The sequence below is a fragment of the Pistacia vera genome, unplaced genomic scaffold, assembly GCF_008641045.1.
Source record: "Pistacia vera cultivar Batoury unplaced genomic scaffold, PisVer_v2 Contig430, whole genome shotgun sequence".
NCBI classification, from domain to species: Eukaryota; Viridiplantae; Streptophyta; class Magnoliopsida; order Sapindales; family Anacardiaceae; genus Pistacia; species Pistacia vera.
Window position 1 is genome coordinate 1,546,311 of NW_022196258.1, and position 17,770 is coordinate 1,564,080.

The following is a 17,770-nucleotide window of genomic DNA, read 5'->3' on the forward strand; positions in this document are numbered from 1 at the left end:
TTGAAGTATGGATTGTGGAACTCATATCTATTGTAATTTATTGCAGGTTGAGCACAAAAAGTGGACCATGGAAATTGGTGTGGTCCGAGATGGAGCAGTGAATCTTGCTAATTTATTGACATTTCTACTGTCTTCTAAAGATGTTCAAACAGTTGAATTCCATCTGGCCAAATCACACGCAAGTGCTTCAAGTATTAACTCCAATTGGTTAAATCACGAAGCTGCACCAATGCTTTAGTCATATCAGAATCAAATCACTGTATCTGAAAATCTACACTATTGCTGCCAAACTGATTCATTGAGGTGAGTAAATTTCTAAAAGCTACAACATCTTATATAACATACCACCAATCTTCCTAAATAGAATGCTAGTACGACTGTTGGATATAGTATTTGGTGGTAAGGCAAGGAATTTAGAAGCAAAATAGTTTCCCTTCCCGGCTCTGCCAACATGAATCAGGTGTATGTTATTGATAGGTTTTTTTTCCCTAATTGTATCTCAAACATCTAAGAAGTTTATTTTACACAGCCGTCATTGTTGCTTGATGTTCTTTTCTATCTATCGTCTGTACTTTTATGATTCTATCAAATGCAATTTGGTCATTCCTTGCCATTCCTAATTTGGATAATAACCAAATTTAGTAACATTTCTCAATTCTAGTAGCCAGAAATATTGTCAAGATACTGAATCAGAAATAGAAAATAAAGTAATCCAAACATCATCTGATTCAAATCCAATTTCATTCTTTAAACACAAACCACATTGGGTTCCTAAATTACAAGAATTCAGAAGAGCAAATGCAGAACAATAGAGATATAAAAAGTACAAAAGATATGATCAATGTAGGAGGTGTATAAGTACCCAAATAGGAGCAATGTCAAGCCATCCTCATCTTTCCAGAACCACCAAATATTCACAGTTGTCACTTCTATTATCATCAGCAGCTCCAGAGTATATGCCAACTTCAGCTCAAAAGTCAACCAAAAAGATCCCAACTACAAGTAGCATCTTTACAGAACCACCCGAAAAATTCCCACAGCCTAACAGTCAGCTAAAGAATGGGCACTTCTCTGTTATCAAAATTCCAGAAGTAACCAAGAGAACAATAAATCAGGGAGACAGAAAAACATAATGGATTCACTACACCAGTTCACTATCAAAATCTAGCTTATCATTAAAAGAAACGACGACGAAAGAGTTCTCAAACACATTTGTAGTCCATCAATTCAATAACTGAGCAATATACCAAAGAAAACATATCCTCAAATGTTAAAGTCTGAATTCTAGGACTATTTATGCTAAGCCAATATCGAATTGTCTCATCGCTTTTTGGTTAATCCTATCTAGTACACGTGCCTTTGTTAACTTAAGTTTCCTACCCACTAATCAAAATCTTCTGCAAATGTTTAATACTCTTGACTACATGACTTTGCAATCTCTTTTTTTCTAGTCAGGATGACTGTCTCCATTTATGCAACCAAAAAAAAAAAAAAAAAAAATCACATCTTTTGTGTCGCCTTCCAAAGGCTATCTATATCTATCACTCTACCAGCTCACTACAGATGCTTGCTTTCATATTCCAAGAATTACTGAACATGAAGAATTTATTTTCACTAACAATACCAGCATGTCAAACTCAATAGAGAATATGAAATTAAACAGAATAAACAACAAAATTACCTGATAATGAACCAGCAATAAGACGGTACCAAACAAGCGATTATTCCGATCCAGCAGACCTAGAAACCTTGTACCTCAACTTTCTATTGTTATTTTCCTGCCAAACAAACAAAATCATTTAAGAAAATTCAATCCACAAATCAAAACATAAACATTTTGAAAACAATTCCATCAAGAAAATAAATAAACCCACCAACTCGAAAACCTTAGCCGAGCTGGACTCCACGAGCCGAGTCAAACTCTCAGCTTTAGCCAACATTTTCTCATACAAATCCTCCAAAGCTTCTGTATAATTCGTCGCCTCGGGTCCCATCAGCCGCCTCAACCTCTCAATTTGAAACCCTTCCGCACACAAATCCAATTGTTTTTGATCACTCACCTTTTCCTTATTCGCATACATGCTTTCCTCATCCATCGCCGAGCAATTCATCAACGGCAATGCGCAGTTCGGGGCGAAATTATCGTAATGTCCTCGAAATGCGGGACCGATGTTAACCACGTCGAGTGACTTCGCGTGAAAAGATTTGTTTGAAGTGTTGAATTGGTACGCGCGGTACTGGTGCGTGTGGATCAGTTGGTCTGTTAAGGGAGTCGTGAACAGAATGAAAACGCACGGACTTAGGGTTTCTGAAGAGTTTTTAATTGAAAACTTAAATTGGGGGATTTTCGAGAGAGAATTTGTGACAGCGAATTCACGCATGGATGGACGGATAGCGGATTGGCGGCGGCCGGAGAACCAGCCGAGGAGGTGGTTCTGTTGGTTAAAAGAGGGAACTTTGGGTGAGTTGACCCGCCCGAGTGCGTCGTAGAAGGAGAGAGGTGAGCCGGAGCAGAGAAAGCTGGTGATAGTGGCAGTGAGTTGGGAGGCGGAGTTATCGGAGGAGGAGGTGTCGTCGGATAGAGTGGTGATTTGAGTGACATGGCCGAAGATGAAGCCGTCCACGTCGCCAGGGGAAGAGGACAACCGTTGGATCATGGAAGCTAGTGTCGGACCTGATATCGCTATTTTTTGTAACTGAAGGTATGCCATGGCGAATCACAAAAGAGAGAGAGAGAGAGAGAGTGAGAGGACGAGATTGAGCTGGAGAGCTGAGTTTATATTTTATATTCGCTATACAATAAAACGGCACCGTTTCCAAGCAATCTTCTTTTTCAAAACGCACTTCTTAATTAATTATGAAATAAAGTAAATAAAGTTAATAGGGGCGTTTGGTTCAGGAATGTTAGATTACTGGGAATATTGGATTATTAGAAAGATAGATTACCTTGAAGATTACTGGGAATCTTTAGAAAAATGTTTTTGATTAGTTGGTAGGTATGTTATATTAATATGTTTGGTTATGGGGAATAAATTGGTGAGTATATTATTTAAATTACCAAATTGTCCCCTTTTAAATATTAATATAATATTATTTTTATTATTAATTTTTGTATAATTTCAATTAACCCCCAATATTTTAGATTTAGTTAAAACACCCTCACTTATATAAAACTTTAATTTATTACGAAATCACCCCCACCACTTGCCGCCACCGCCGAAAGTCTCTGAAAGTCCCCATTAGCAGCTGACAGTGACCAAGAGGCTTCGATATGGCCGTTTTCGACCATAAAACGACCATATCAGGTCAAATCTATTCTGGCTATTTTCGGCGAGATCCCTGGCCATCATCGACTAGATCTAGACGAGATCTGGCCGTTAACGGCCATGGACCTGGCCGTTAGCGGCCAGATCTATTCCGACTAGATTTCGTCCAGATCTGGCCTGATAAAGGCCATATCGAAGCCTCCCGAGTCTCCCACCGAGTCTCGTTCTTTTTTAGGGACTCCGGTGATTTTCCAACTGTAGCCCATGGTGGTTGGCCCGCTGTCGGCGGTGGTGGCTGGGTGGCAGTGATGGTCTGTAAATTATTTTAAATATAAGGGCATTATTGTCTAAAATTTTAATTAATCAAGGGTAAAATTGAAATAGAATATTAATATAAATTTGTTTTAAAGTAGGGGTATTATTGTCCAAAATGTTTATTAATATGAGATAAAATTGTAACAAAAAAAGATAATCCTGGTAATCTCAGAATACCTAGGAAAATAGAGGTAATCTAATTATCTCCAATATTACCAATAATTGTATTTGAAGATTACCGATATCTTATATACTTGACAACCAAATATTATAATCAAGTAATATAAGATGACATTACCCCAGTAATCCCATATGACCCCCAACCAAACGCGCCCAGAGAGTAATGCAATTTCATAATTTTATTATGTTTAGTACATAAACATGAATTAAAAAGAATACAACAAATAGACTTATACAAAAAGAATACGTATAATGAATAAATTCAACCCTTTTAATCCTCCCCCTATGCACACTATCTTCAATTGGCCTTAATCAACTTGGCTATTCATGATTAGGTGAATAAATTCAACCCACTCCAACTTATATATACGAATTAAAAGAATTCAACTACTGCTTCTCTATAAATCCTAAACCAAAATAATCAAAACCCTTTTTATTCTTGCACCCACATATAATATGGTAATAATGAATATAACTCTATTCACTTTGGGGACCTGGGACTTTAGCTCCATCATCTCCAGAACTAGCAGCTGCAGCTAGCTCTGGCTTAATCTCTTCTAATTGTTGAAGAACTTGCTGAACTTCTGGACGTGCTGCTGGTGATGGATCCACACAATGTAGAGCTAATTTTAATGTGTTCAGTAGTTCATCATCACCTATTGTTTGTGTATCCCTCATAAGCTCCAAATCAAACACTTCATTTGTCCATTCCTCCTTCACAATTGAGGCCACCCACTGGGGTAAATCCATTCCATTCATTGGCTCACCAGGGGACTTTCCTGTTAAGAGCTCTAATATGATCACTCCTAGGCTGTAGACATCCGTCTTGGTGCTGGCATTTTTCAGCTTTGAGAGCTCTGGTGCCCGGTACCCGAGTGTTCCTGCAGTGGCAATCACATTAGTATTGGCAGCAGCAGTCATTAGAAGGTTGAGGCCAAAGTCTGCAATGTGAGGATTAGTCTGTTCGTCTAGTAGTATGTTGCTGGATGTGAGATTTCCGTGAATCATGTTCTCTTGTGTGTGGAGGTAGTTTAATCCGCGTGCAACGCCTACTGCTATATTCATCCTTGTTGGCCAATTGATAACAATTTCCGGCCCGCGAGCTGCATACAAGGAAACAGTTTGTATTAGAAACATTGAAGCAAGCTAGGCCTTATATGATTTATGCGTTGGTTGAATGTTAAACTTACCATGGAGGAAAGATGCAAGGCTTCCTTGGGGCATGTAATCAAAAACAAGGAGTTTCTCTCCTTTAGGTCCCAAGTAATAGGCCCTGAGGGCTAAGAGATTTGGATGGCGAATCCTCCCGAGTGCAGCAGCCTCAGCTTCAAACTCTTTCTGTCCCTTTGTAGTCTTCTCCCTTAATCTCTTCACAGCAACTTGACTACCATCTTCTAATGTTGCCTTGTATGCAGTACCGTAAGTGCTCTTTCCCATTATCTCCGCAGTTGCACACAGCAAATCATCAGCTGTGAACAAAAATGGACCATCAAAATGGACTAATTTCCCACCCATTTCACCGCCTGATTCAACTTGGGGACCACCCACTGGAGCTTCCTTCTCAACAGCTTTCCCCACTGTAGATTTACCACTCTTTTCTTTTGAAGTGGACTTCTTCTTCATCAGACAAAAGAGCAGAATACAGCACAGGATAAGTAGAATTGCCAGGAGAGCTCCAACTCCTATGAGAATAATGTCTTTGCTGCTGAGTTTATGGTGATGATGATGTTTTGTTCCTTCTTCTGGGGAAGGTGCAATACTGAGAGGTGAAGGGGAAGGACATACAGTTGAAGTACTGTAGCCACATAGCTGAAGGTTCCCCACAAAAGAGCTTGAATTGAACTTCTTAGAGAAGAGAGATGGAACAGAACCAGAGAGATTGTTGTAAGAAACATTGAAAGAAGTAAGATTGGCTAGGCTGACAAATGAAGCAGGGATTTCACCAATGAAATTGTTTTCGGATAAATCGAGTTGGGAAATACCAGAGATGTTACCAAGACTTTCAGGAATATGACCTTCAAACTGATTATTTTTCAGGTTGAGCTGTGCAAGGTTTTGTAACTTTTCCATTCCATCTGGCATCTGGTTACCAAGGCGATTGTTTTCAAGATTTAGAGACACAAGAGAGGTTAGATTGGTAAAGGTATCAGGAAAGCTGCCATTTATAGCATTGTATGATAAATCTATTTTTTGTAGCCTAGAGATCTTCCCTAGTTCATCAGGTATAGGGCCAACAATCTTGTTATGACTCAGAGAAATCTCCTGAAGCAATCCCAACTTCCCCAAAGAAACTGGGATTGTTCCAGAGATAAGATTATCATCAAGGTTCAAGAACTGAAGTTGGTAAGAGCTGTTTCCTGCTAAAACACCCCAAGTATCTGGAATAGAACCAGATATATTGTTGTGTTGAAGAGCAAGAATAGTAAGAGAAGGTAGCCTGGTGAGACGTACTGGGATAGAACCCATAAGGGAATTATAGCTCAAAATAAGTCTAAACAACCTGGTGGAATTTGCAAGACTAGGAGGAATTGTCCCAGTAAGTGCATTATTACTTAAATCAAGAGTCTGAAGATTATGACAGTTACCAATTGAAGGAGGGATAGAACCCGAAAGCCGGTTATTGAAGAGATAAACCCCTCTGAGATGTGGAAGGAACCCAAGAGACCAGGGGACTGATCCAGCAATAACATTATCATGAAGACTAAGTTTTCTTAAATATTGAAGCTGACCAATCTTCTCTGAGATTCTGCCACCGAGACCCTTAAAAGGAAGCTGAATAGCAATAACCTGTCCCTTAACACACTTGATTCCTGTCCACCCACCAGAACAAGCTCCTGAACCACTACCATTCCAGCTCCGGAGAACTCCTGTGAAGTCGATGAGCTCATGTTTGATGGCTTGAAGAGATTGAAAATCTGCTTGAGTAACAATCACCCCATCCCATGAACGGCCTGAAACAGAATTAGAAGTAAAAGCAAGTAGAAACAATAACAAATGGGCATAGATAAAGAACTTGTTTGAAACTATAGAAGCCGAAAAATACTTGTTGCTGTGGAATCGGTTCAGGAAGCAACAGGTATTTTCCATGAACATGAAAGAGAAGCAGCAAAATTGCTGAAAGAAATTAAGAATGAAGAAGAAGAAGATGTAAGGTTTGATATATCTTATATCTTCTTGTTTCTTGGTTTTGCTTTACGTAGTGAAGTTATAAGAATGAAGAAAATAAATGATAAAAGAGAGGACGGGTGAAGAAGCATATGTATGTAGCAGTGGGATCTTGTTTTTGCCCGGAAGACAAAGTCAGTAGAGAGATAGGTAGTGAGTATCAGATTTTTCATACTTTACTTAATTTGTAACGGCTAGTTTTTACTTCCATGCTCCTTCTTAGAACGGTTAGTTATGAACAAACTGGGTCATGGTCGCAGCAAGGCGTTGTTATTCTCCAACGGCTATATTGTATGCACCACGTGGGAATCACGTGGAATCTCCCATTTGCCACGTGGATTATCATAATTTAATTTTTAACATATTCCGAGCCCATAAATTATATTCTAGTAAGAAAAAAAAAAAAAAGGCACCATAATAGAGTTATTCTTAAACTGATAAATCTGTGGACGAACAAGACCAGAAGGATCTTTTACATGCACAAAGCCCTTTCTCATTGTTTAATAACCTTTTTATATGTTTATCATATTTTAACTTCAAATTATCACAAAAAAAAATTATATATATGGTTGAAATATTTTTTTTCTACTTATTATGCATATGTTAAGACTGTTAGATGTATTACTCAATAGGTTTTGAGTTTGAGTCACTCTTAAAATGCTACTAGAGGTAGTCATTAGAGTTATTATCCGACCGATAATTTTAGGATCCTGAAAGATATATGAAATACGCATAATCTGACCCAGATATCCAAAAAAAAAAAAAAAAAAAAAAAAAAAGACACACATGCATGTGTTAAACTATGCAAGAAAATCTAAAGTATATCCAGGAGAAAATCAAGAATCCCAAACTGGCCCTTAAGGTGGTTTCTGCTTATTGCAACCTGGAGGGAGAGTGGCTTTCTGTGCACCAAGGAGTCACAAAGATGAAGAAAATAATTTATTGAAGCATACTGAACCTCAGGATGTTCTAAAATATTTTTTTTCTTTTTTTTATTTTATTTATTTTTTTTTTTATTGTTTTTAATGTTATTTATTTTTTATTTTTATTTATAATTATTATTTTTTGTATTTAATTTTTTTTTTTTTTTTTTTTTATTTTTTTTTTTTTATTTGAGGCAATGTCAGTAAATATTTTTCTGGTCAAGCCTTTTTAAACTTTTTGACAAATTCTGTGAAACAAATCATAAGAAAAGTCACATGTAGTGTCGACCTTACTAGGCTGCTGCCCTTCTGCCTTTCAATGCTGCATACAGATTGAGCTTTTCAGAAATCATAAAAACTTGAGCCACGAAGATCTGGTTAACGATATGAATGAGGGGCTTAACAAAAACCCTAACACAAATACTGTTTCTCAAACTGAGTCTTCCCAGTTTAACTCAAAACTCACTGATAAAAAGAGGGACCTCTCCCACAATCTGATGAACGGGGGTCGGAGAAAAGGTTGTGACTGTTGACTCAGACGTACCGATTCTGTACTTTTATTGAGAGGGTCAGACTAATACGTTAGATAAAATATCAATCAAGATGCTAACTAAATTTCCCAAAAACCCACAAAACTTAAACTAGCAGAGATTAACTCATTCAGAATCAAATATTATCAACCAAAATTTTCAACCTTTTGCATCCATTATTTGTTTCAATTTCTGACGGAACAATAAAATTTCTACCTACTTGAACAAATCAAACAGATTTAACAAATAGAAAACTCGAATATCCATTCCATGATCTGTATTAAAAAGATGAAACTTGAAAGTACAAATTGTATCATGTAAAATATGCACTGAGCAAAAAGAAAAAAAATATAAGATCCATATTCTATTCACGACAATAGTTAAAATAAAAAAATAAAAAATTACCAAATTGACATTTATTCCACTACCAAAATCCTAAGTTTCAATTGAATCAATCCAACCATCCACTTAAACGCGTGCGGCAACGGTAGGGGCGGCAGCAGCGGCGGCGTTGGAGGCAGCTCCACCAAGGAAGGATAAGNAAACTTTTTGACAAATTCTGTGAAACAAATCATAAGAAAAGTCACATGTAGTGTCGACCTTACTAGGCTGCTGCCCTTCTGCCTTTCAATGCTGCATACAGATTGAGCTTTTCAGAAATCATAAAAACTTGAGCCACGAAGATCTGGTTAACGATATGAATGAGGGGCTTAACAAAAACCCTAACACAAATACTGTTTCTCAAACTGAGTCTTCCCAGTTTAACTCAAAACTCACTGATAAAAAGAGGGACCTCTCCCACAATCTGATGAACGGGGGTCGGAGAAAAGGTTGTGACTGTTGACTCAGACGTACCGATTCTGTACTTTTATTGAGAGGGTCAGACTAATACGTTAGATAAAATATCAATCAAGATGCTAACTAAATTTCCCAAAAACCCACAAAACTTAAACTAGCAGAGATTAACTCATTCAGAATCAAATATTATCAACCAAAATTTTCAACCTTTTGCATCCATTATTTGTTTCAATTTCTGACGGAACAATAAAATTTCTACCTACTTGAACAAATCAAACAGATTTAACAAATAGAAAACTCGAATATCCATTCCATGATCTGTATTAAAAAGATGAAACTTGAAAGTACAAATTGTATCATGTAAAATATGCACTGAGCAAAAAGAAAAAAAATATAAGATCCATATTCTATTCACGACAATAGTTAAAATAAAAAAATCAAAAATTACCAAATTGACATTTATTCCACTACCAAAATCCTAAGTTTCAATTGAATCAATCCCAACCATCCACTTAAACGCGTGCGGCAACGGTAGGGGCGGCAGCAGCGGCGGCGTTGGAGGCAGCTCCACCAAGGAAGGATAAGAATCCAGTCGCTGCAGGCTCTTGTTCGTCCAAGAATAGATCTTCAGGAACCCTAAACGCACCATGAGCACAGATCAAAGCCGCTCCAACCATTAAAGCCGAGATCAAAACAGATCCAACGCTGGTAAGGAAGATCACGAACACGCTCAGCACAACCAAGATCCCAAGAGTCTCACGGTCGCTAAAAGTACGGCCAAAGATGACAAGCGGCTGATCGGACGGACGAAACAGATAGAGGAAAAGCCACGAAGCGAGAAGACCAAGGAGCATGAACAGAGAGAAAGGATTGGTTACAAGAGAGAAGGCCAAAACAATGGCGAGGACGGAAAGGTAATTCACTCGAAAGTAGGAGTAGTTTTTGCGGATACGGACGGTGGCATCGGATAAGGACTCGGGTTTGGAGAAGGCAGAGCGATCAACGAGTTCGCCCCAAGGGCGGCGCTGGGAGAAGCCATTGCGTAGGGACTCGGAGAGGTGGGTGATTAGGGCGCGGAAAGCGGGGGTGGCGATCGGGGGTTGGGACTGGGCGGAGGTGGCGGAGGCGGATTGGGCGGTGGAGACGGGTAGAATAGGGGCTGCTGCAGAAGCCATATTGGGAGGATGAGGAGAACTGAATTGAAATGTAATGAAATGAAAGATTTTGAGGGATTTGTTAGAATTAGGGTTGGTTAAGAATACAGAGATTTGGGATTTGGAGGAGGGAATATAGCGTGGAGAGAAGAAAGGGGGAAGAACAAGAGAAATTGACGGGAGAAGCAAAAGAGACTATTAAGAGAAGTACGTTTCACGGTAATTTCATTTTCTTTTCTTTATTGTTTCGCTTCGTGGTTACGCACGCGTCACCGACAGACGCAATGAAGGGTGAAGACTGAAGAGAGAAATTTCCTAGCAACGTTTGTAGTCTGACCAATTAGAAGTTGACATGTCATTCTTTAACCACACAAGATGGCAACGTGGCATCATCTTGCCGGGTAGATCTAATGTTATAACTATAGTCTATAAACCGCGTTTTTTATTTTTATTTTTATTTTTTAATAATGAAATGGATTTGGACCAATGAAGGAAGCATGTGGACTTTGAACCATTGGGCTTCGATCTATGCAAAACTAAAATATCATGGAGTCCGTCAAATAGCCAGACAAAACAAGGTTGATATGACGGAGTTTTAAGTTAGGAAAATAATAGGGTGCGGTTGGCTTATTATTTCTGTCCATATTTCTAATCCTATTCTTCAAATAATATTTAGTACATTATTCCATAAATATTATCCTATTTTTTAATTACTTTTAGACCCTATAAAGTTATTAATTTCATTAAATACCCCTTGAAAAAAAGTTTAAAAATTAACAAAAATACCCCTATGATCCATACTTGCCAGATTCCGGCAACCACCGTCAGTGGTAACCGAAATATGCCACAACGGTGAATTACCGACCGGAACTGGCAGGTAATTCACCGATCTGGCCTTTTCTAGCCAGATCCATAGTTGATCTGGCCGGAAAAGGCTAGATCTGGTCGTCAGTGACAACCAAAGAAATGTCAACGACGGCCAAATCTTAGCCATCGTTGACCGACAATGACGGTCATATCTTTGGCTGTCACCTTCTTTGGCCTTTTTCGATCGTCGACGGCCACATATGGCCCTAGATCTGGCCGAAAAAGACCATAGCGATGCCATACCGGCCAAATCTGGTCAGTATGTGTGATTATGCAATTTTTCGGCCAGATTTCTACGGTGGTGGTCGGAATCTGGCACTGCAGGTGGTGGGGGTCTTTTTGTCATTTTACATATTTTTATATATTAGGGTATTTATTAAATTAGCAAACTTAGGGGGTTATAAATTTTTAAATATTACCTCGTAATACTCTTATATCCAATTATCCAATACTATCCCCAAAATCCTATCTAAAATAATAAACCAAACGCATCTATAGTCATCGAAAGTAATGCACCGAATTTATACATCGAAAGTAATGCACCGAATTTGTGCACCGAATGACATGACATAATCCTGATCATTGATTAATTATAATTTAATATTAATCGACGGTCAAGATTATGCCACGTTATTCGGTACGCTACTTTCGGTGAAGTTAAGCCATATAAATTTGAGACTCCGCCAACACTGTTTGACCAGAATTTTATTTGTGGAGACGCATGGTATGTCCCTTTTCTTCTAAACTAAGATGTAAGATTAAAAAATGTTTTAAAGCAAATAATATAGCATATTAACTTCTCTAATGGTTCACATGAAAGACTACGATTCCGTCGACAGTGCCATAAGGTATGAGATTATGCTCGTGGAAATTATGGTAGCCGATTTACACACACCCAACTCCTGGGGGGTTAGGCGAATATTCATTTTCAACTATTAAGTGGATTGCCTATGCTACCTTCGTAGAATGGTGCTTCTTGGCAAATCGCAAGGTGGCAGAATGACTGAAAGAACGATGAAATTTTTTGAGGCTAGTTACTAGCCCCAACGATAAAATAGTGGATAATATGGGTGCGTTTGTTTAGTATTTGGATAGAATTTTAAGGATAGTATTGGGTTATTGGATATGGAGTATTACGAGGTAAATTTTAAAAATTTGTAAAAAAAGCCCTTAGGTTTACTAATTAACTAAAGACCCTAACATATAAAATGACAAAAAACACCCACCACCTGCAATGTCAGATTCGGCACCCACCGCCGGAATCTGGCCGGAAAATTTTGTTACGGCACAGACTAGTCGGATCTGTGCCATAACACGTCGTTATGGCCTTTTCCAGCCAGATCCATGGTGGATCTGGCCGGAAAAGGCAGATCTACGATCTGTTATGGCCGTCGATGGCCGGAAAAGGCCAAACGAGGGCCATTTGGCCGTCAGCGACGGCCAAAGATGTGGCCGTCGTTGACGGTCAACGACGGTAAAGGCCAGAATCTATGCTGTTATGGCCGTCGACGGCCGGAAAAGGCCAAACGAGGGCCATTTTGGCCGTCAGCGACGGCCAAAGATGTGGCCGTCGTTTTCGGTCAACGACGGCCAAGATTTGACGCGTTGTGACCGTCAACAACGGCCATTTTTGGCCGCGCTGACGGCTAGATCGGCCTTTTCCGGCCAGATCCGTGGGGATCTGGCCGGAAAAGGCCACAGCGATGAACTTCCGGCCATTTCTGGTCGGAAGTTAGGCGTTGTAAGATTCGGCTATCACCGCGGTGGTTGCCGAAATTGAAAGTGGGGTTGATGGGGGTGTTTTTGTTAATTTTTAAACTTTTTTTCAGGGGGTATTTAGTGAAATTAATAACCTTATGGGGTTAAAATGTAATTAAAAAAATAGGATAATATTTTTAGAATATTGTACCAAACATTATTTGGAGAATAGGATCCAGAATAGAGATAAAAATATTAAACCAAATATGCAGATAATGACTTCAATCATGCACCAAGAATACCGATACAAAATAATGGCAACGATAAAATAGTGGATAATATAATGACTTCAATCATGCACTAAGAATACCGATACAAAATAATGGCTCGTTTGGTACATTATTTGAAATATGATATTATGAAAAATTATTCTAAATAGGATAAGATTATATAAATAAGATAGAATTCTGAGAATAAGTTTGATACATTTTTGGAAAACATTTAGATTATTTTTTAACTCCTTACATTTGTAGCTAAACCCCGCCACCAAACACAAAATAAAAATTTATAAATTAACAAAAACAACTTCACCGACTCAACCGATTACCAGCCACCACCGTCGAATTACGACCGACAGTCGCTTGAATGGCACATGACTAACAAAATCCAACCGGTTGTACACCGATCTAGCCTTTTCCGACTAGATCTACTACTAAGATATGATCGCCGTCAACAACCAGATCTCTGATCATAGATCTAGACAGAGACACACAATCGATCAAATTTAGCCGATCGTGCATCGTTCCAACGACTAGTGACTAATGGTGGTTGCTAGTGACGACAACTGACAATCAATGGTGGTTGCTGGTGACCAACAATGGCTTCAGTGGATGAAGTTGTTTTTGTTAATTTATAAACTTTTATTGTAAAAAGTAATTGTTAAATGTTTTGAATTGAATAAAATATGATTGAATTTTGAATTGAATTCCGTCAATATTAAAACAAACATGTTTTTCACTATTTACTTTAAATAAGATAATAGAATAGAGTTTTAAAAAGTTAAACAAACAGGGAATATCATTCACTAGCATTGAGCCCAAAAAACAGTGTCCATAAGCGAGCACATTATAGGAAGAATGACAGTATTCAGCGCATTATTAACATAGTTCTAAAGATACCGATTCACTAGATAGATAGATAGCTGTCAGAATGCACAGGACCAATCTTCTGAGAGCTAAATTTAGAAGGTGGACCCATTCCATCCAAAGTTGGAGCCCTGCAAAATAAACCAAGGATCAAAAACACTTAAACAGACAGCAAATCACAAGGCAGTGATAAGAGAATAACCAATAGAGAGTCATAAGTTGTATTCTCAAGAAAGATGATAAAAACTATTCTCACGGTTTTAAACAGTTTAGGATTTATTTACATGATCTAGTGCTGGTGTAAAGCATGCAAACACTGTGCATATTCTTGGCTTTGATGGGCCTAAACAAACAGGAAGAATGCAATGAGATGAGACAAGTGCGTGGGCAGTCATCGTCTGTACAATCAAGAAAGTTGAAATGGCTTGCCTTAGTATCATAGAATTTGAGGAAATATCGACTCTTGGGCACTGACAACTTCTTCTCAAGGATATCGGCAATTGCAGCACTTAGTTTCTTGTTCACATCAGGGGAAAGACCGCCAATGGACACCAATTCACCATAGGCAGCTGGCTGCTCAGTTCCTCCAAATGCTATAGGTACTGATCCCTTCAACACAACCATCACATACTGCATACCAACAGGGTAGTTAAGAGGAAGATAAGTAAAACAAAAGGTATTGTAGAGGAAAAAATATATAGAGATAATTGCTTCTTAGCTGCTTAATGATTATCAACAAAAGAACCATCATATTGCATTCAAATCAACTAGTTGAAATAGGAAGACTAGGAAAGTCCAAATTATTATCAAATATAAAATTATCCCATATAAAGCGACTAAACATGACTACAAAACTTAGGACAATATTGCAATAGCTAGCTCACACAATTATTACAAGTTACATAAGTCGTTCAAACCATGCTGCCTTCACACAAAAACAGGTCTAATATGGCGTTCTAGAAAATCAGATACTAACAACAAATGAAATAGTTATAACTCCACTATCTCCTACTACACTATACAAGAGGCAAATCGTCAATTGTCCTTTTTCAAATGCCAAGAAAATCCCCAGACCCACTTAGAGAACTTGAGTTTGAAACCGGAACTTAAGAATTTCTTAGGAACAAATAATAGGCCTGAGCTAACTATTTGAATAACCCCTGGATGAACAGAATAGTTAAATTCAATTCCCGCATCAGCCTACACAAAAATGTTAAAATGACACAAGTAATACAAATGCCCAAAAAATCTATGTGGCGGTACATTACAACAATCACATGATCTTGTAAATATTTCTAAAATTTTGAAAAGCGCCGACAAATCATCAATCATGTACATGGCTTCGGCGAAGCTTACTTAGATAGCAAAAAAAAGTTCTATGAAACTTCGAAACTTGTAGCGAAACATAATTAAGCTAAAATCTGAAACAAAAAGAAGTTCCAAGTAACTTCAAAAATTGTTGCATACGATAATTAAGCTAAAATCTGAAATAAAGAAAAGCAAAGGTAGAACAACAGAGAGGCAAGTGGACAGAGGACTTACGGCCTCAGGTTTGCCGATAATGCTGGCGACGGAGGAGGTGGCCTCGGAGAGGATGGACGACGTGTCGACGCCATCAAGGTTAACGTTAGTTGAAAGGTTCAAGCAAGGCATCTTCGCTCTTTGTCTCTCGCTGAAACTACTGGAAAAATAAAAACCCTAAATCTTACCAAATCTTTTCACTCTACGTCTCTACCCACTGATTTATATAAGATTTAGAGAGAGAAAATATTTTTTTAAAGCAGAGAAAAACATTTAATTTTCCCAATCTGCCCCTTCTATTAGATTTTTTGATTTAAGGCTGTGTTTGTTGGGCTTAACAAAATGCTTATAAGCTAATTTATTTTAAGCAATTAGGTTAAAATATTTATAAATGACTGATAAATAATTGACATGTTTGATAAAATGTGGCTTATAAGTATATTTTATTATAAAATGACTAAAAATAGTACTATATTAAACAAATGTATACTATAGATTTTAAAATTAAATAAGGATAATATAGTAATATACTTGCTCGAACTAGGTTACAAGCAGAGTGCTTATAAAAAAAAAAAAAAGTACCTTCCCCAACTTATTTTTTTGGCTTCTAAGCTCAAAAAAGTTACAAACAAACATGTCAGCTTAATTTTAGAGCTTATAAACTAATTTGACCAGTTTGTAAGCTTAGACAAACACCCCTTAAATTCGTCTACTCAAATAGTCAAAAGAGTTATTCTACGGGAATGCAGCCTAGTGTCATGGGTTGGGAGTTTAGAGATTCTCCTTTTATCAATACGTTCTCGATCCCCAATCTTGTAACGCCCTCGTCACAAACTCATAGGTGAAGCCTCCTGTCTATCCATCCATCTTACTTTCAAGTGGACCTATTATTACTAACGACACATGAACACCCCTTTACGTGGGCGCTTGGTGAAACACTGAAAGATAGATCGAGTCTGTTTTGATATTACTATCAGAGTTTAACACTAAAAAGACTAACATGATAGGTTGAGAGACTTTCCCTTATAAGTCAAACCTCTCCGCTGCGTTTCTAATATATGGGATTCGTGACACTAGACTACTAGTCCAACGGGCCCAACCACCACAACCTCCATGCTATTAAGAATTTAATGGTTTCAAGTTTTAAGGTGTTCATGGTCAAAAACAATGTCAGGGCTAAATAAATAAAATCACAACTAATAGGCTCTACCATCTAATGGCCCAATAGTGGAATACATCTCCAACCGAATTAGCATGAGCGGTTTGTGCTTTGCTCTCAAATTTTCAACAATAGCAGTCAATTTCTTCTTAGACTCGTTGTCTTTATTGCTGATTACCATATTGGTGGATTGTTGGACTTGGGTCGGGTGCATCTATGAACCAATAAAAGATAGTGAGATTGTTTTGAAGTATGTTTGACTGAGCTTATGAAAATTAACTTATAAACCGTTAGTGTTTATAAGCTAATTTGAGTTTATAAGTATTTAAAATTTAAACAATTATTTGTTTAGTTAAAGTATTTACAAGTAACTGATAAAAATTGACGCCTTTAGTAAAATATAACTTATAAATATATTTTATTATTAAAATAACTAAAAATGTACTATATTATTAAAAATAATGGTATATGATGGAATTTTAAAATTAAAAATGGGTAATGTGGTAATATACTTAATCAAAGTAATTTATAAGCAAAGTGCTTATAAGCAAAAAANCAGTTATTAGATGATCAGAGAAGAAGAAGAAGAAGAAGAGAAGCGAAAGTGTAGAAGTTGAGCAGTTTTTTTTTTTTTTTTAAGTATGGACGCCCGTCCAAACATAAGGGACGGCCGTCCATTATGAATGGACGCCCGTCCAAACGTAATGGACGGCCGTCCCAAATGTTTATAAAAAAATTTTATTGTATTTTATTTATGGACGGGCGTCCTTTAAATGGGGACGCCCGTCCCTTGTATATGGACGCCCGTCCATATAATATGGATGGACGTCCATGTGAGTGAACGGCAGTCCAAATTTGATGGACGGCTGTTCACTAAAAAAAAATTGTTAAAAAAATCAGAAACGTGTTACATGTAGGCCGGTACAAAATTTCGATGCGGGTTTTTCGATGTCTCTAGCTTTATTGTAGTGGAATACATCTCCAACTGAGTGGTTTGTGCTTTGCTCTCAAATTTTCAACAATAGCATTCAATTTCTTCTTTAGACTTG

The 17,770-nt window shown here is 37.7% G+C and overlaps 4 protein-coding genes across 7 annotated transcripts; all 4 read right to left on the minus strand.

The window, feature by feature from the left end:
- Positions 1-8: 8 nt before the first annotated feature.
- Positions 9-2,768, minus strand: LOC116143619. 2 transcript variants are annotated; one of them, XR_004130147.1, is made up of 4 exons: positions 1,875-2,768; positions 1,682-1,778; positions 863-1,071; positions 9-221 (listed from the first exon to the last, which is right to left on the minus strand). XR_004130147.1 is itself a non-coding variant. In XM_031429079.1 (3 exons), the coding sequence occupies exons 1-2, from the start codon at positions 2,709-2,711 to the stop codon at positions 1,722-1,724; spliced, it is 894 nt and encodes a 297-aa protein (XP_031284939.1). In that variant the 5' UTR covers positions 2,712-2,768; the 3' UTR covers positions 241-1,071; positions 1,682-1,721. The 2 variants fall into 2 exon arrangements, 1 of the variants encoding a protein (XP_031284939.1); XM_031429079.1 differs by lacking the exon at positions 9-221 and having other exon boundaries at positions 241-1,071.
- Positions 2,769-3,928: 1,160 nt separating this feature from the next.
- On the minus strand, positions 3,929-7,261 carry LOC116143630 (probably inactive leucine-rich repeat receptor-like protein kinase IMK2). Its single transcript, XM_031429091.1, has 2 exons — positions 4,952-7,261; positions 3,929-4,864 (listed from the first exon to the last, which is right to left on the minus strand). Exons 1-2 carry the CDS (start codon positions 6,852-6,854, stop codon positions 4,239-4,241), a joined length of 2,529 nt encoding a protein of 842 aa, XP_031284951.1. The 5' UTR covers positions 6,855-7,261; the 3' UTR covers positions 3,929-4,238.
- Positions 7,262-8,617: 1,356 nt separating this feature from the next.
- Positions 8,618-10,555, minus strand: LOC116143584 (PRA1 family protein B4-like). Of its 3 annotated transcripts, none has more exons than XM_031429040.1 (2): positions 9,763-10,555; positions 8,618-8,920 (listed from the first exon to the last, which is right to left on the minus strand). In XM_031429040.1, the coding sequence occupies exons 1-2, from the start codon at positions 10,350-10,352 to the stop codon at positions 8,848-8,850; spliced, it is 663 nt and encodes a 220-aa protein (XP_031284900.1). In that variant the 5' UTR covers positions 10,353-10,555; the 3' UTR covers positions 8,618-8,847. The 3 variants fall into 3 exon arrangements, with proteins under 3 accessions (XP_031284900.1, XP_031284898.1, XP_031284897.1); XM_031429038.1 differs by having other exon boundaries at positions 8,618-8,906; positions 9,749-10,555; XM_031429037.1 differs by having other exon boundaries at positions 8,618-8,878; positions 9,706-10,555.
- Positions 10,556-13,945: 3,390 nt separating this feature from the next.
- Positions 13,946-15,790, minus strand: LOC116143577 (macrophage migration inhibitory factor homolog). Its single transcript, XM_031429032.1, has 3 exons — positions 15,584-15,790; positions 14,471-14,671; positions 13,946-14,172 (listed from the first exon to the last, which is right to left on the minus strand). Exons 1-3 carry the CDS (start codon positions 15,692-15,694, stop codon positions 14,137-14,139), a joined length of 348 nt encoding a protein of 115 aa, XP_031284892.1. The 5' UTR covers positions 15,695-15,790; the 3' UTR covers positions 13,946-14,136.
- Between the last annotated feature and the right edge of the window lie 1,980 nt (positions 15,791-17,770).